This window comes from Trachymyrmex cornetzi, unplaced genomic scaffold, assembly GCF_001594075.2.
Source record: "Trachymyrmex cornetzi isolate Tcor2-1 unplaced genomic scaffold, Tcor1.1 scaffold385, whole genome shotgun sequence".
Classification (NCBI taxonomy): domain Eukaryota; kingdom Metazoa; phylum Arthropoda; class Insecta; order Hymenoptera; family Formicidae; genus Trachymyrmex; species Trachymyrmex cornetzi.
In genome coordinates this window covers 632,672-652,682 of record NW_017298586.1, presented here as the reverse complement: position 1 = coordinate 652,682, position 20,011 = coordinate 632,672, and the positions used below count along the sequence as shown (strand labels likewise).

The following is a 20,011-nucleotide window of genomic DNA, read 5'->3' as shown; positions in this document are numbered from 1 at the left end:
ATCTTCGGTATCGTATGCATTAACAATTTAACTTAACAAAAAAAAATATTTTTTCTTATTTATTCGTGCTAGTTTTCTTTATGACTTATCGAAATATACAAAAGCACACTAATAGGGTCAGGCACAGTAATTGGGACAGTTACCCTACTTCGCTGAATTGAACTTATCTCGTGTTTCAATTCGTAAATGATATTCGATATTCAGTTCGAAATACACGAAGGAAATTATCTGTCATATATTCCATCTATCGAGTATGTGTTTCGGCACGACTCCAGTATCCAAAAAGTGCATAGTTGATCTCGAAATCCGAGTTATTGATTGCGTAATCGGGGCATAAGTAACTATACATAATAAAATAACTTGCATATCGAGATCCATAGACGTTTCTTTAAGCGGCCCCAACATTCGCGTTCTTCTTATTTGTAAACTTTTTACGACGAGCCGTCCATCGTCAACGCACTTAACCAGCTTACACACGGTTCTGAACTTCTTGTCAGATGAGAAGAAAGAAAACGAGATTGTAGTGAGTCCGGCTTAATTATCTATCGAGAAGCACGCCACTAATCCGAGGAATTTTTTAATATTTAATTATCTAGTGCACGCTGACGTAACATTTATACTACCGATGACGTAAGGACGATCTTAAAAAGTACATGCATAAAAGAGCCCTCTTTATAGGAAAACATAAGCGAGCATTAGCATCGATTACGTTAATTACATCCTGTTAAAAGCTATTACCATCATGTGGTAGAAACACTAAAAGTAAACGTATCCTGCTTCTGTTCACAAATTCCGATCACGATGAAGTCACTTTCTCGTAGAGGAAGGTTATTATTTAAGAATCTACATATAATTGACATAATTATTTTTTCGATAATAAAAGCTTATTTATGGCAGATTAAAAAATCGCGATAATTTATTCACGATGTTTTAAAGCTAATTATGAGGAGAAAAAATAATATTATTTTACTTTACAAATAATATATAAATTGATCTTTTCATATCTATTTACTAAAGTAATAAATTAATATTGGTAAAATAAGGCGAAGTGTACAAATATTTGTTATTCTTTAGCATCTTTAACTACCTAATTATACCTTTTTATAACGATACGGGAGATCTTAATGGTCGAAGGTACGAGAATAAAAATCATCGTGGATACGCATTACCTTATATTTTACGATGTCAAGCAATCGACGATTAAAAATACTGGAACAGAAGCCGACATGTTTTAAAAGATATCGCTCGTCTTTTTCTTTTTTATTTCTACCTTTAAACCAATTACATACCCCCTCCTCCTCTCTCTCTCTCTTTCTCTCTCGATCTTGTTCACGAGATCCTATTGATAATCGACAAAATAATGCGGTTGGGCTAAATGCGGTCTCATTTTATCGAGTCGTTTTGCATATGCATGTTTCTTTTCTTCGTTGTAAAAACACCCTCATAAAAACGGTGGTAATCATACGTACGTGGGAGGGTAACTGCCGAACGCGATTGTTGGATGCAGTCATTCGCGCGCGGTTGCATGTACGATGTACATTCGGTATTAACACCGAGAAAGACGGGTGGGGCGCGAGCGGGAAAACGATATGAGCAGGATATATGAGCGCCAATCGGACCAGTTCAAACGAGTTTGAGACCGAAGGCGAACCGCTCGATCCACGAAAACCACGAGCGAAAAGTGAAAGGGACGCAGGTGGGGACAGGAGAGAGACAGGTGGAGTTGCGAGGCTCGGGACAGGAGCCTCCCTGTGGAAGCTCCCCGACCTAGCATAATCGGCTAACAACACTATTATCTCTGCTATACATGTGGCTGCGAAGTGGATTTCCTGAAAATCCTGGGGGAACGTACGCCGCGAGATCTAAATCGAGACCCGGAGGGTATCGCTCTTTTCAGTTGAGAATGATCGAACGCACGCCGACCTTGAGGAAGGCGAGGATCGCGATCCCTCGTAGAATCACCGATCAGCGGGCCACTCCGTTCCGCTTTCGAGGAAGGAACGACCTTCGCGCGTGCGGACGATCGTCTCCCGTGCGTATCATCATCAGTCATGAATTTCTACGTGATGTTGCAACAAAGAGCGGCCCGCAACCATGAAAGAGAATCTAATCGGCGGGCCCTTACAAAGGTCGTTAAATCGCTTTCGCGACGGCCTTCGCCGATGAGCTCGTGTCCGGTAATTGTGACAAGGTATCGACCGTGACCTTGAAGAGACAGCCGACTGACGGTATCTAGCCAGTTCTGGACTCGAGCGAAAAAAACACGATTTCATTTGTCGGATTAGGTTGAGTGAGCACCGCATGATCATTTCCCGTGAATCCCAATTAATCAACAAAACGAATCCTTGTTCGAACGATTAGGGCAAGGAATCCGATTACCGTTAATCTCCGATACGGAGTAATCTTAACACGGTGAAAGAAACTACCGTATTAAGAAAGACGCTACCGTTCTACTGTATTTCTTACTAATATTTCCTGGATTTAGAAAACATTGATCGAGAGAGTTATTATAAATTAGAAACCGCGATTCTTTTTCTTCCCAGTTTCTTCCCTTTTCGATATCTATCTTTAGGAATGCGCGGTTATATAAACCGAATATACGTATTTGCATCGAGAATATTAGGATGTAAGATCAAGCAATAAAAAAATCCTATTTTAGTCGAAGTAGATCTTGGCACATAATATTCATATGTAAATTTTCAAGTACATTTTTCAGGTCTATACACTGCGCGTCGATTCGCTTTGTCATACTTGAAATTCAATTATAAATTGAAGCTGGAAATAACATTACAAGTTACATTGATCGTCAATTTAATAATGGCATCATTCTTATATTAGCATAATAAGCATCTTAAAACATTATTCATATTAGCATAATAAGCATCTTAAAACATTGCAAAGAATTTATTGCGAAAAATATCACTTTACAGTCAGGGTTTGAACTTGGAACTCGCAACTTTCCGGGACAAGCATCTTACCAATTCACCGAGACACGTGAAGGTATTTATCGCAATAACTTATAAATCCGGCAAATCTCTCTCAAATCGACGCGCAGTTTATAAAACTGAAAAAAGTATTTGCAAATTTGCATATAGATCCGCTTCGAAAATATTCTTTCTGTTATTTGATTTAAGCCGCAATCACACTAGCGATTGTCGATTGGATTGCAATAGTAATTGGCGATTACTTTTCAACCAATTAAAACAAAGCAATTAGTAACTGCTTTACTCTGATTGATTGAAATGTAATCGCTAATTACAATCACGATCCAATCGACAATCGCTAGTGTAATTATGGTTTTATTCTCTTCGGTCTAATTTCAACATATAATAGGATGTAAGAATATTATTGATTGAGAGTATTACACGGCCTTGATTGATATCCGGTTTTACTGATTCATAAATTCTGCTTTTATATATATTCAAATATACAATGTTGTTTATTAATATTTGCATACTTATTCGCGTTTCGAGGCTCCATTCGCTGAGGAGGAAAGCCTACTTTAACGCCATTCTTCATCATTCTTCACCTGTAACCTCAGTAATGCTTGTATCCGCATCGTGGCCAAATGATGCGATTATTACATGTAATACACGAGGAGTCGAGGGGTCTATGAAAATTCTACTTAAGCCTATAATAATGATTATATGTTTCGACTTCTAACATTTGCCTGCTGATTCTGGTAAAAAGTCGCGATAGTTGCGGTTAACCGGGAATACTCGGAAGAGAGGAGTTTTGTCGGTTAAAGCAATTGATTTTACTTTGGATATTTGCAGAGTATGAATATCACGCACCGTTTATTTCTCTTAATCCTTTGAAAATAGGACCTTTTCAATAAAGAAACTTAAAGAAAAACTTGTTTTTTTTTTAAGTTTTTAAAGGGTTGTTGAATTGATTCTAACCTTAGAATTCTAAAATACAAATTTCAAAAAATCTATTGTGAAGGTTTTAAATTTTGTGGTATCGCTGAATTTCAATATAAAAATGTTGAATTTCAAAAAGAGTTAATGATCTTCAATGAAGGAGGATCTAATATCATAGAGCTTATAATCAAAATTAAAAGTTAGTTTGGAAATTAATACTAATTGTATTTATTAGATACTAATTTGTGTAGCGCACAAATAAAATAAAACTAAAAACTTGATATTAATTTGCAATTAATAATTTATTTTTTTTTAATGTATTCGCTTTGTATAGGATCCAGTTTGAATTTTTTATTTTTATCAAAAAAAATCGAGAAACAATAAGCCATAACGAGCCAATCGCAGATATAAGTGCATATAAAAATTATTGTGTATTAGGGTACATTGACAAGTAAATCTAAAAATCATGCATTTTTCAGCCTCCTCTCTAAACCAGGTTCCCCCCGTAATAAGTGAAAAGCGATATACACGTGATATGTTCCACAGTTTATCGCTTTAAGCCTAATGCAAATCGAAAACCACAAGTAATAGAAATAAGGAATAACAGATTTCAACTTATCAGAAATCGTGTATACACATATACAGATAGATTGAAATCTATTATTCCTTGTTCCTGTTGTCTGTACTTACTAGTGTAACAATAGTACATTAGGCTTTCAGCGAGCACGACATCGTGTGAAGTTATTACGATGAAGACCTTGCGTTTTCCACGATTTGAAATCATCAACATACCACGCTTTATTGTAGAATTGCGCCAATCCTCTCTCTCTCTTAAAGCGGCAATCTTACGCAAATAATGCCATAACGTCGTGACAAATATCTGTTGGCTCGCGACAGATGATGTCTCGCACGAGAACGTGCTTCTCGATGTTTGTGCCGACTAACGAGCCGGACCTAATGGATCACTGTTTCTCGGGTAAAACACGGTAAACCCAGTGATTTTCATACTACTCACGAGATCTGGCGCAATATCATTCCTAATGCGGCCGTTGGCGCGCGTGACCTCTGTCGCTCGTGGTTTTTCAACGCAGTTAATGCTGAAAATCTATTAGCTGCACGTTGAATCGTAGCCGTAAATTATTCACCAATATGCCATTGTATCGCTTTGTAGCAAAAATGATTTATTAATAGGACATAATCATACGTCGCCCGTATGATTACATGTATGCTTCTTTCAATGCTTCTCTAATATTCTTTGAATCGCATATGCCGGTAAGACCCTGGAGATAGTATTTTTGCGAGCCACCTGAACTTATGAAACGAGTCATCCTTTCGATCGAGCCTCGCTAATTACGCGAGCGTATCAGAATCGTATTGCATGTCATATGTTAGCAATGATAATAATAATAATAATGAGAAAGTTAATTAATTCGATGTACATATTATTTGTTAGATCTTGTTTACTTCTTTAAATCTTTTATAATTGAATCTAATATACACAAAAGTAACTATTTAGAACACTGATTGAAAGTTTATTATATTATAATTGTTTTATTGCTTATCCGTCATATTTTATATTTACTTATTATACGATCAATCGTTATACGTCTATTTGCAATAAAGGAATCTGTAAAGTTAATCATAAATTAACTATTTTATTCTCATATGTGTTACAATACATAATGATGAAACGTTTGTTTACGAATTATTAAACAAATTATAAATAATTAGATTTATTTCACGAGATGAGTTTCGTGGCCATTTAATCCTCCGCAACCACCACGTGAAAATTTGAAGATCCAAACAATTTTTCAATTTTTAATTATTTTGTCAATTTTACCTTAAATTCGGACTTATATCAAAGAAGTAAAAAACATTTTGCATGATGCTGAAACTAGCAGTGGATTCGTAGCAGTGGATTCGGAAAAGCAGGGGTTCTCAAGTTCAATACAAAATAGGCTCTATCTCGAGAACCGAAGTATGTTCGGGGCTGAAATTTTTATGAGAACATCTTGAAGGCATTTGAAATCTATTCCACGTTACAGAAAAAATTTAAAAAAATGCGCGCGATTGTTGTAACGAGTTTAACAATCGATTTACGCTCTTAATACGCATTTATCTATCTAGTGCGTTTTAGTCTCTATCTCGAGAACCAGAGTATGTTCGGGGCTGAAATTTTTGTGAGAACATCTTGAAGGCATATAAAATCAATTCCTCGGTGCAGAAAAAATTAAAAAAAATGCGCGCGATTGTTGTAACGAGTTTAACAATCGATTTACGCTCTTAATACGCATCTATCTAGTGCGTTTTAGTCTCTATCTCGAGAACCAGAGTATGTTCGGGGCTGAAATTTTTGTGAGAACATCTTGAAGGCATATAAAATCAATTCCTCGGTGCAGACAAAATTAAAAAAAATGCGCGCGATTGTTGTAACGAGTTTAACAATCGATTTACGCTCTTGATACGCATCTATCTAGTGCGTTTTAGTCTCTATCTCGAGAACCAGAGTATGTTCGGGGCTGAAATTTTTGTGAGAACATCTTTAAGGCATATAAAATCAATTCCTCGGTGCAGAAAAAATTTAAAAAAATGCGCGCGGTTGTTGTAATTGCTCATTAAGGCCGTATAACGTTATTGTAACACGTTACAACAATCACGCGCATTTTTTATAATTTTTTCTGCACCGAGGAATTGATTTTATATGCCTTCAAGATGTTCTCACAAAAATTTCAGCCCCGAACATACTCTGGTTCTCGAGATAGAGACTAAAACGCACTAGATAGATGCGTATTAAGAGCGTAAATCGATTGTTAAACTCGTTACAACAATCGCGCGCATTTTTTTAAATTTTTTCTGCACCGAGGAATTGATTTTATATGCCTTCAAGATGTTCTCACAAAAATTTCAGCCCCGAACATACTTCGGTTCTCGAGATAGAGCCTATTTTGTATTGAACTTGAGAACCCCTGCTTTTCCGAATCCACTGCTACGAATCCACTGCTAGTTTCAGCATCATACATTTTGCAACATATAATTTTCAATCGTATCCAAAATGTTAAGAGGATATCAGAATTTTTTCAGATTTTTTAGAGCCTAAAAATCTTTCCAACAATACAATCCTCTCTAGCGACTTAGATAGTCATTTCTATTTAAATCGATTGTAAAGATATCACTTTTCTAAAAGTAATATTGTATCTGATGAGGTATCATAGAAGAGAAATTGGGAGACATTAAGAAATTAAGAATATTCGGTCATTTTAGCTAGAAAAGCAAAATTTTTGAATCTGGAGTGCATAGTTAATGATATTCTCTTATGAATATGGAAGATATAAATAGATTCTCTCTTTAATAGTGACAATGATTGATTAAAGTGACGTTCTTTTAAATTTAGCGAGATAATCTCATACGTAAATTATTTTTATTATAGATAGCTGATTTCCCTTTAAAAGCTATTCTTCTTAACTTCAAAATAAATTACCATCAAGTGTCATCGTTGTACGTAATCCCTCATGTATTATAAATATATGTTACATCTCGCGGTAGTATTATGTTATCCGTCAAGGTCGCGACTGCGGTTTTGTTGGAGGATGATTAGGCACGTTAGACCGGTATACCATGCAATGCGCGATGTACGGTAACACGGAAATGACGTTCGTCGGGGAAGAAGAGTGTGCAAAAAATAGATCCGCGAGGAGCATGTGACGTAAGCCTCCTCGACGAGGCAACAAAAAAGTCGAAGAAGAAGCATGGCCGCTTGTTACGGCGATCTATACTCAAGTGGTCGACTTCTCTTCCTCGTGATAATTTTTTCTGCCTCCTACGACTTCCAAGCTTGTGTGTAAATAGCGCAAGTATAGTCTTGAGAAGAGAACACGCGGAACTCGGAGGCGGGTGTTCATTAATACGTCGTTCGAGAAATGTCTGTGCTACGTATACATCTAATGAATGAGCATGAAGACATCGTATCCATTTCGTTAACAATCTGACAACCGATTAATCCAATTACAAAGTGAATTGTGTGAAAAACCAAAAGTCGTTGAACCCACGTGCATTAAATGCTGGGAATCGCGTTCTAGCGAAGATTAAAAAGCCAGTGATTAAAATGTGATTATTAAGAAATATCTTGACATTTTCTAGAGAATCGTGATCATTAGTATGAGAGCATCCCATCGCATTAATTTTTAATAAAAACAGCTTTTCATGCATTCTTCATATTGATTATGTCATGTTTATTTAACGATTATCTTCATTATATATATGTATATATATGTGTATATATATATACACACATATATATACCTGTTTATATATGCATACAAGAAGTTCAATTATGACTCACAAAATACATTTTTTCTTCGAACGATATATAGTTGCCCACGGGCAAAACGTAGATCGATGCATATTTGTTAGATATAAAGCTGGTTACTCGATCGCACACCTTTTAAGTTCGTCACACTCTCCTTTCTACAATTAATTCAGTTTTACAATCCGTCCCGGATCTTGGAATACAGATATTCTTCAAACTGTGTGTGTATATGTGTGTATGTACAAGACATTTATAAATTCCTCCCTGACCAGTCTGTGGAATGTAAATTTTTTTAACGGCGAATGCACGCAAGGGCAAGGTTTTTTTTACGGTATTCGCGGATTCGCCCGCGGAAGAAAATGGGCGGGGAGTCACAATCAGGTGGTCGCAGAACCCGCAGGAACCTGTCTTGAGACAAAGGCAAGCATACCTGGTCCGTTTCGAAAATCGCTCTGTCGTTTGAAAGGTTCGAGGACATAGGTAAATGCTCCTTCATCACAGATTTAACGAGACAAATAATGAACACCACAAGTTCACTTGAAACATATCGCATCAGGGATAAGCAGTGGAACTCAAGAACTTTAGTACCTACACCTCATTTAATGTCTTCTTATTATGTCGGATTTTATGTGTGAAAGAAAAGTTCTAGATCACAGTCTGCAAGTTTAACATCCTGGATCATTGACTTCTTTTATTATTACAATTGTCAATCAAGGACTCTATGCATTTATTATTCACACTAAAAGTATATTTTTTAAATTTCATTCACTAAAAGGACGAAGCAAATAAATTGCTATAAAAATTAAAAAAGTGATGAAAGACTATTATATTTCATTCATATAAAGGTCATAATTAATTATTGAAATGTCAAAGAATTTCCGAATTTTATGTTTTATTTAAAAAATATAATTAATCTCTAAAAAAAAAAATAAAAAAATGTTATTAACACTACATTGAGAGAAATGTTTAATATACCGAAAAAATTGTATTCTTAACTTAAGAATATCTTGCACTTACGTATAATAGATGTTTTCCTCTAAAATAAGCGTCAAAACGATCTTCTTAATTTAAGAGGGAAATCATTTAAATTATCATATTCTTAATAAAAGAACGTACAGGATATCCTATTTTAAACGATGATCTCAAATATCTTTTGAACAATATATTTTAGAGAAAAATGTTTCAGACAAAGGTTGCATGGTTTTAAGGGGGACATCATCAAAAACTACATGAAGCGCGCGTGTAGCGACGATCGCCTTCGCAAATCAAGAATATATTATTAATTCAAGAGGAAAGATTGTTATATCTGTTAAGAGGAAATATTAAGTACATCTTTCAAGAATACAATTTTTTTGGTGTACATATAATTATTTATTTTATTGTAATGTATTAACAAAAATTTTCATACTTTTTCATAAAAAAAATTGTGTTGTCAAAAAAGAATTTAGTTAGATTAACCAAATTTTGATTAGAATAATACAATTTTTTAATAAAAAGGTTAGAAAGTTTTTCTTAATTACATATTAACAAAATAAATAGTTATACGTGTCAAACATTTCTCTCAGTGTAGTGTTAACAATATTCTTATTATTTCGTTATATTAACTTTTTTGTATTATATTATAAGCTCTTTATTATGTCGTTGTTCGTTAAGACGACAAATTCCCTGCAGAGAACAGTAGCAATTAAAGATATAATCCAGTAGTAACAGTGGATCTTGATTCGTGGATTACTACATTAAACACAACGGGAGCGCCCTATCCGGGATTTTTATCTCGCCCGACAAGCTCGATGAGCAGCTTTGATGTGAGAATCAAATGATGCGGGATCTCTCTTACAATAAGGACTTGCATTCGCATAACGATAATGTTCGTCGCCGTTTCCTTCCAGGAAAAGATGCGAATCTTGAAATCCTCTCGATCCTGGCGGTTGACCTTCGGCGTCTCCTTTCGGAGCGCTACGTAACATAACACCGGGGCTATCCCATTCTCGAGAGCGCTCAGTAATGCGACAGCATTCAAGTCGCGCTAATTAAAGCGATTCTATCATCTCGCGGTACGCACGCGGGGGTGTTTCGAGTGTCGTTCTGTATACTATTTATGATGGGTTTTCAGACGCGGGACTCGGCGTGTGTGTGCCCCGACGGACAAAAATTATAAATTTAAATGTACCCGGACAATAACGAGATACATGGAAGTCGAGTCGAGTACGGCGCAGAGATACTACTGGCAGTACGATTACCGCTAGAAATCGTTTCGTCTTGTTAATTGACCGCTCATTGCACGAACCTCAATAATCGTAACACGAGATTCAGTGAGTGCTCCTTGCCCTGGCCTGAGCGAGGACATCACCTCGAAACGAGGTTAATTGCCCGCGAGTGTCAGCGGGAGCAGTGGCTCGTGCATTCGAATCGCCATATGTCACTTGGTCCACGCCACGCTCCAAGAGCATTTTGTAGCACGCACAATAATGTCATTACAATTAATAATTGTCGTGAACAATCTTGTGTAATTGACGAGACGATATAATTAAAATGACAGACTGGCCGCGACAGACGAGACAAAGTTCTGTTGCGTTGAAATATGGTAACAGGATTTTGAAAAGATCTTTTGAATGTTATATGGTACCTATATCACCTATAAGCATATACAGTAGAAAAAAAACTGATTTGGTATGCAAAATACAAAAAATAAACGACGAACTTAAATATGAAATATTGTTAATAAAGCGTTTCTGCTTAGCGGAGTATTATTACGTTTTTTGCTTATTATTTTTTATTCAACAATAATTCTTTTATATTTGATTTATATTTGTTTGAAATTTTTTTTAAATTTTTTAAATTTTGTTTAAACTTTTTTTAATTTATATTATTTTTTTATAACATCACGTTTTATTGAAAATATTTGATTATGTATTTATTACGATTTTTTTTATGTTTTATGCAAATCAAGTTCATGTTCATACCGGCTTGCAAACATATCACTGAGATTAGCTATTCGTTTATCGGATTTACATATCATTTATTTTAGCGTCGCGCCTTGTAAAGAATTTTGCAGAAATACACTCTTAGTTGTCACTGTTAGTTGATGGGCTCATCGCTCGAGTTTTGTCACTTTATTTCATACATAATTCTTTATAAAATAGTCATATTATGGTTACAGCAACTTACCATATGCGTCATATGGTGCGATTACAAAAACGTGACGGCAGCGAAAGCGCATTACGTATTTCAGTGAGTTGGCACGAGATTTACACGTGTGCAAAAGTAAATTTGTACCTTCGTCAACGCCAATCAATTCATTGTTCTGCTGTCTTGAACCTGCTACCTGTGATCGATGTCTCAAGATTGTACGCACATTTATACGACACGGCTTATACCAGCGAAACAATGAACATGGGAGAACCATGACATCAGTCGTACTTTTCTCGGCAATTTATTATCATCAGCGAGAAATACCGGGTGCACCTCGAGTGCTTACATTGCATGAGCTGTATAATAAGGTTATTTTTATGAAAAAAAAAGAATTAAAGAAATATTAATATTTTTTGATATATAATCAATTTGTTGAAATTCTGATAAATAAGTATGTTAGTTTTTGACGGTATTGCAAAAAATATACGAATGTTAAAAGTAATATTGCATAACAGTATACCACATAAGAGAACAATATTTGTATGATATTACATAATTTATCTTATAATTCGGTACTGTAATTTGCATCCAGAATTTAATTTATTTTATTCATAATCATTTGTGGCTACAAGGATTATAGTAACATTTTTGAGATATCGCACATTACTGCAAACCGCAACTGAAAGAGTATAGCCATTTGTATAGGCGTTGTTCCCCCAAATGCCAACACGAAATTCATTTCGCCGCGCCATGTAGTTTCTCACTCAAGTCATATTGATATACCACATAATACATCAAGTAAATACAACGCAAGCGATGCAATGGTTGGGATCCCCTCCTATCCAAAATGCAATTGGCGGGATCTGAATATCCCCGCTGGATAAACCTACCCAGTGAATTCCTGCATAGCAGAAACTCCGTGTTACCTGTCATCGTCCTTTCTCGTACTATTCGTGTGGAAATCCGGCTTATAGCGGCTATATAGCGATAGTGTCGGCGTCACGCGGTTTGACGTTCGTGAGACAATGAACAAACCGAGAGAGTTGAAGAACGATCCTAGGATGGTGGAAATGCGCCGGCGAGAGCGGGGGAAATGCCGTCGAGTTCGGAATACCATCGAAGGTTTCGTCGTCGTTGCCCATCCCGGGATTACGTACCTTGGTCGTAGACCTTACTCGTGCCACGAGCTCTTCGCGCACTCGCGCGTCTGATTGCATAACGCCTACGATCTCTTGGTGCGCGCCGCGCCGTGTCGATTCTCAATAATGCGCGTCGTCGGGTCTCCTTCGAGAGCTCATCCCACTTAATGCTCGCATGAAAGGTTACGCCGACTATACGTTAGATTAGCAGTGACGATACGCGCGTCTGTATAAGTAGGCGATCGGTCGCGATACTGTCGATTTATCTTGTGGCAGAAGCTGCGGGAAGTCTATTCTAAGTATACGCTTTTGACGACTGTCACGTTGCATTCATTGATGAATGAAAAATGTAGATAAATATAATTTCCAACAGTGCATGGAATTCTAAGAGAATATCGTAGACGGAACTTCTTTCTTTCGCGAAAATGTAATTTTAGATTTTCTAGAGAATAATAAAAAATATGGTAGTTAATTATGTCAAGTTCTATATATTTTAATGAGGATTTTTATTTTCTCCTTGATGAGCAATTTAATGGAACGGTGTCAGAGAAATATCTTTGTGAAGATAATTATCTACAATTTTATGTAACGCACGTAAATGCAGTTCAGCCACAATTACGCGTATATAATTTACGATAAATGCAATAATAGTTTGCGTGGCAAACTATGCATATATACGCAACGTTGGTCGTCCACGATGATGATTTACCATCGCATGTAATTCTTTCTTTGCAAACCGCTTGACATGCTAAATTGGCTCCAGCCTATGAAATATGATGTGAGGGATGATACGAGGTATCTAATATCGCGAAGAATAAACCGCGAATTTTGCAGAATGTAATAAGATAGGAATTAATCGATGTTTAGCAAAGTTAAATCCTAATAAGAAGCGACGCGTCCTTTGCAAGATGCATTCTTGAGTTTTTGCGTGATCCTGCGCTGCACATCAGAAAGATCTGAAACTAACACACGCCTCGATAATCTTTTGCACTTACGAAATGTTCAGTCATTGCGTTGCCGTAACGCGAGAAGAAAGAGAAAGAAAATCGACAAGCTGCCCGCTGCCATTAATTGCTGCTACTGGCGCACGCGTTATTCTTTATACAAATTACGCAAACTTCTCCGCGATTTGCATTCGATGCTTTATGCGTAATAACAGTCTAATCCGTGTTACATACGTGGACAATTGCCCGCATGATGTGACGTCAGCTTTTACGAAATCTCGGTATGACAGACAATGAAGCTTGAAATATCCTACAATGGACAGCGCGAATAGTGCATCAAATTTCAGTCATGACATTCTAAAGAGACGAAAGATGCTCTGAGTCAGTCTAAGTAAATACATGATATTTTGCATATAGTATGCTATATACGCAATGTGCAATTATTGCCAAAAGGTAGAAAGACAGAGAGACGTCTATCTCGACTTTCTTTTTCTGCCTTTTCCCTCTCGGTCTTGCGCAGCCTTATCCATGGTGTGCAATTAAATTTGACATATCTGGGTAAGAAGCTTTTACCCACCATTTACTCCGATGCTGATCAATCGCTATTGGCATTCCAGCCATTCGACTATCGACACACATCTTGCAAAAATCAGTATTCCTCCAATCTTTTTCCGCGATACTGCACTCTTATTAAAAAAATAAGGTTCAAACGTCATGTTTCTTTGACGTGTTATTGTGATGTTACCATTCACGTTCCGTTTGATTAAAGGCTCCATTTATCTTGAGCGTATTCTCAATTAGCGTTTGACAGTGTGATAGCGGAAGAGGGCGAATAAAAGAAGAGAAATGTATTAATATGAGCATTGTATTCCTGACAAATGCATTCAATTGAAGATACGTTTCACTTCTGAAAGCACGCAGTTTGCAACGCTTCTAATCGATTATAATGTCTTGAAGTAACAAGTGAATGAAAGGCAAGGGAAAGACGGCGACCGACATTAAAAGTCACCGAGTATGACGTGACTGGATAATCTGACCGTGGCATCTTGCCAAATAAACGATTCTCAACTGTGACTGGCCAGTGGAATCGTGACTTTTTATTATGCCACGGATTTATATACTCGCAGACGTAAACCTCACACAGCACAGGGGAGACAAAATCATGAGTCATTTTCAATTGTGTCCAAAAAATATATTAAATGTATGCATTCGTTCTTCTCGGTTGTCGAAATAATATGAGTTTTGTTTATCCGATAGCATAATTTTATTGTTCTTACAATTTAAAAACAAAAAAAATTTGTTACTCGTCAGTTGAAGGTATTGACAATGGATCTTCAAATTGATGACGTCAGAAGCGAGAAGACGCATAATTAAAATTTTTGCAGAATATATTAAAATAGAAATATTTTTCAATAAAACAATATTTGCATTTAATAAAGTATATTTGTAAAATATTGAAAAACTTCTTTTATTTTAGAATAGAATAAAATTATATTTATCTCAATCGACAATTGTCATATTATAGCTCATTTTATTTTCTGGCCAGGCATAATTTCATTTTAAATATATGATTATTTATTAATTATTAGAACAAAAGGAGAGTTATTCTATATTTTACAAATGTATTTTGTCGATTGCAAATGTTTTATTTTATTTTATTAAATTCTTCTAAACTGTATTAAAAATATTCAAGAATTTTATTTATGTATTTTCTCTTCTGAACATCACACTCTATAAGGATTGCAGTGAGTAGACAGACGTCTAAAGATTAATATAGATTTTTTAAATAAGGTTATTACTCTTGAAAGAAAATATTTACGTTTCTGCAATTTCGTTGAATATTAAATATAATAAAATCATAAGCAGTACATAATACCAATGGTAGTATAAATATGTATTGCTTGAAAAACATTCCGTGATATAATTTATATCTTATAATCTGTCTAGATATTGAGAAATATTAACATAAAGGAGGCTATTAACCGTCTGTTGAAAATTGCCTAGAAATCAATATGTATATGTACATTATTGCCTGTTTATAAATATATGCATTCCATTATACGGCTTATTACGACACTATTGGATTTGGAAGTGGACCACTGTATACATGAAAAGTCACCCAAATTGCGAAGACGTATATTTGTATAATCACGGCTGGTCGTTGCGTATCGAGAAAACATCGAAGTCACATTAAGTTGTGTCCGGGACGTGCCATTAGCTGAATCTTGAAAGCCTTGTGCGTACGTGGAAAGACTCATGGGAACGATGAAGGAGCATGGGGTCCTTCACACCCACGTTCTATTCTATTGATTATCTGTTGAGCAGTATCCGGCACCTATATTGTGCTATTTCTTTCTCACAAGAGATACCGTAAATATTTTCTATACGTGACTTGCTTCTCATATGAAATGACATCAATTCGGATAGTTATTTCCTAGCATATAAAGTACACAAATTACTTCATCACACAAAGAGCTTTTATTTGAATAGTATCTAAGCGAATATAAAATTATAAATTCTATCACATATTGTTTTTTGTCATATAGTTTAAAATAGAGATATTTGAAAGTATTGTTTGAATTATTCAACATTTTTATTCATAAAAATGTTACTCTTGGTCATTTTAATGTATCTTGTACAAAATAAATAAATTATAACACGTGAGAATATTTTTATCTAACACGTAAATATTGTGATATAAAGCAGAGTATGTTATTCGATCGGAGAGCTTTCATCATATATCTATATACTATCCTTATATTATGCATGATACGAGCATATGACTCAAGTAGAGAACGAAGGATACAAAGTGACCAATATCAAAGGAAACAGCTTGGAAAGCGGATTGTGGGTGAGATGGAATCTAGGTCATTACAGCAAGAAGTATAGAAGGCTTTTCATTATAGCAGTATAATTAAAAAGTGTTTAAATTTTGCTCCTCGTAGTTTTACAACCAATCGATTCTATCTGAACACATTTCATAAATAGACTATGATAGGATTAGTTTTATATGATGGAAAATTCCATTTTGATTTGTTAAATAACTGAATAATTATTTTATGCTGATTACGAAGTTTATCTAGATAGATCAAACAGGCGCAAATAGTCAGCTCGAGGACTTATTGCGGTGCAACAATTGATCAATTTTGTTTATTTTACCTCGCTGCATAATCATTTGCTACTTTTTGCAATAATAAGTTGAAACAGTAACGAATGAATCGATCTAACGAACCGTATAAGCATCACGTTATACTCTTTTCACACTTGTAAGTTATTATAAATAAAAGTATTGGACAATGCTGCAGTTTTCAGTGTCTTATATTCTGAGTTATTTATATTAATGAATCTGAAAAGGGGGGAAGGATACAATTTGATATCAAGGATAACTTTTCATTATAATCTCTAATTGAATCTTATATTTTGTTTCATTATTGGTTTCTATTTCATCATAATTCTCGTGAAAAATAACATATACATATACGAAGTGTCTGACATAAGTTGCTTATTGTAAGCGATGACAATAATTAAACTTTGACAGAATGGACTAAACTGATTGTGAGTAGAAAAGTTCTTTGGTATAGGACCATTTTGCAATTTGCATCTCGGCGTTATATCGACAAAGGAAATTCTACATTTCGATTTGATTTTGAGAAAGTAAAAATTCTAATGTCTAGTTCTTCTCGACCGATATCTTGCGGCGAATTGAAATGGTCGAGCGGAGTCGTGGCAGTTACTGGAGCCAGCGGAGCGTGCATGCGACTTTTCCACAGTCACTTTCATAATACATACAAGCCACTTCCGAAAGTGAATCAACGTATCCGACGTTAGGAGAAGGTTACGCATAGCTAATGCAATCTTATTTACACAAGGCGAGATCACGCTGAGGAATTTCTTTGTGCATAATTTTTGATACGCGCTTAGACAGCGGAATTTTTATAGACAGTTGGCTGGTAGCTTGTCTCTAGATATTATTAATGATATTATGCTAGCGAAGGTAATAAAGTCGCACGTGCGAAACAGCAATGCTAATATTGAAGCTTTTTATATGACATAAACGTCCTCTTATCGATCGTTATATTATACATTTAACGAAGCAGTCACCCGTAACACTATAATTATAACATGTATTAAAGCTTAGAGATATTATTAACAACTGTATAAAATTTTATAGATTCAGAAATAGCAAAGAATCACAGATATTATGTTAAACGAAAATCGATATTGATCTGTTATTAAAAATTCGTTATTGAGACACAGGCTGTTTGGCAAATATTTATACTAAAAACTATTGAAGAATCGTTGCTCTTGGCATCATGTCGATGACAATAAAATGAGATTAAGGTGATCGGCCAATGTTACTACGGTTGCCGGATAATTATAATTAGTCACGCTTTTCAATCTATAACTCCTTACCAAATGTAGAATAGAATGAAATATATTAAAAATCTACGTTAATGACTTAACTTTCACGCATGTCCATTAGCATTACATTGCTACAAGGATAATGATAATGAACAGTCAATTGTATCATGGTCAAAATAAATGTAAAATAAAATTTTATTCGCGTTTTATCCTACTTTATTTCTTAGGGAAAGAAATTTATTTTGTTATAAAATGCCGTTAAATTTTATAGGGATATAAAAATTAGAGTATCATACGATATTGCACGATTAGCACTATTTAGATGCAATGTAGTGATTATTTTATATATCCAATATTACACACAATGCTTGGATACTTCGTTATATAGCCGAGAATCCGAATTGTCGCGAGAAATACTTTGTAGAGGCAATACAGCTTTCATTCTCACACTTTAAACCTGCCACCGATAAAATATTACTGGATTGTTTGGCGATTTATAACTGCTCGAGAAATTGAACCAAAATAATTTATCATTATTTTACAAATAATGTCTGTTCTTGCATAATTATCCTTGAAGAAATTTATTATTTGTTTTTAATATTACAGAAAATATTTTAAGTAATTATTAAAAATAATTGCTTACCCCCCCCCCCCCCCTTTTAAAGATTTTTTTACATCACTTTTATATCACAACACGTTATATTACATAAAATTTATTAAAAATATGCATATTTATAAATTGTGTTGTATGAAATTATAGTAATTGACAAAGCAAATTTAGATTGGGTTAATAACAATATTACAATAGTCGTTTTTATGATTATAATACTTTGTAATGATTGTCGAAGAAAATGGTCATCAAAGTGGTATACTCTACGGTGAATCCCGACAATTTCAATCAATGTTCAACAATGTTACGTGATTCGCATTGTTTCCAAGTGTCACGGACACTTATTGCGCAACGGCGTTTTGATGAGTGATTGACCTACAGGCGCCTTCAGTATAGTTTTTATAAACGTCGAAGTAGCAGACGTTATTCAAGCATTAGCTGCGGTCGAAGTTTACATATAACAATTGCAACACTTTACGTCATTACGTAAGCCGTATAACTACTTTCGATTCGATTAAAATGTATTCCGATATCATTTCAATCTATTTTCATTTTGGATAACAAAAGTTCATATGTATTTATATAATTGGATCATTTAGATGATCGTTGCATAATTATATCGTTTAAAAGTAACTATTAATTGCTTTGATCTATTTTACTATTTCTACTCAGCAAGAATGCAATTAGAATTGCTTCTGAATATTAATCATGATATCAAATCTTGTAATGTGTTGTCTCTATTAAAGCATTCCTGTTTCAAGGATAGTTATCAATCGAATTTTATTAGTTGCTTATATTTCTGACAGTAATGTAAATAGTTTTTGAAACATATGTGTTTAATATGGGTATATCGGTAATAAATATTTAAAACTTGATATGGCCAAGTTTTTTTTACGTTTCGCTATACATTTAGCACGCGTAAATAAATCCAGTTTCAATGGAGTTCGATAAATCTTGCATAATAACAGGTACACGTGTCGAACGTAATACTCACCAACATTTCGATCAAGGACAACTCAACGTATCTTGAAGATCGCGTGGATCTTAAGATGCACCAATTGCACCTTCTTAACTACCAAGATGACCTTCTCAATAGCGCATCGATTTTGGTCGTTATTCAATTTCACTTTTTCGGTGAATTATGAAACGCTCGAGTTGCGACAAGACAAGGGTGAACCAATACGCGATCTTAAGTGAGATTCGAATATAATGTTATTTTGTAATATCATCCGCGACACAACTTGAGGACGTGTGAGGCACGCTGCAAACGCGCATAGACATGCGGGTTTCGCCCGTAATTCGAAGACTGGTCATCGCGGTGGCGATGCCACGGTATTCAAAGATCGAAACCGAGTGTCTCCTCCCGCGGGGGATCGAATGATCCGAGGAAGGTGGCGTCCTGTTAGGAACGGAGAAAGACGGGAAAGAGAACTGTCACGGAGAGGGGACCGAGGGCCCCCCTGCGATCTTCATGGAAGGGGCAGAGGCATCCGAACCCTCGAGTTTGGTGGTAGGGGCCTCGGAGAGAGCTCAGGTAAAAGAGAGAAAGACGCGTTCATCGAGAGAAAAAAAAAGAGATAACACGAGACGCCGCGATCCACGGTGAATCGCTCGTAAGAAACGCGTATTGTTGTGTGTCAGCGCGCGCGATAGTT

General features: G+C 35.5%; 2 protein-coding genes across 2 annotated transcripts in view; one reads left to right on the top strand and one right to left on the bottom strand.

Moving 5' to 3' along the window:
- The window catches only part of LOC108763827 (uncharacterized), a 64,298-nt gene extending 44,910 nt beyond the window's left edge, over positions 1-19,388 (bottom strand). Inside the window, exon 1 of the mRNA XM_018511713.1 lies at positions 19,351-19,388. Coding sequence (XP_018367215.1) covers positions 19,351-19,356 — 6 coding nt within the window. The 5' untranslated portion in view covers positions 19,357-19,388. The remainder of the gene's footprint in view (positions 1-19,350) is intronic.
- The window catches only part of nudC (nuclear distribution C, dynein complex regulator), a 93,972-nt gene that overhangs the window by 47,068 nt on the left and 26,893 nt on the right, over positions 1-20,011 (top strand). The gene's annotated exons all lie outside the window — the stretch shown is intronic.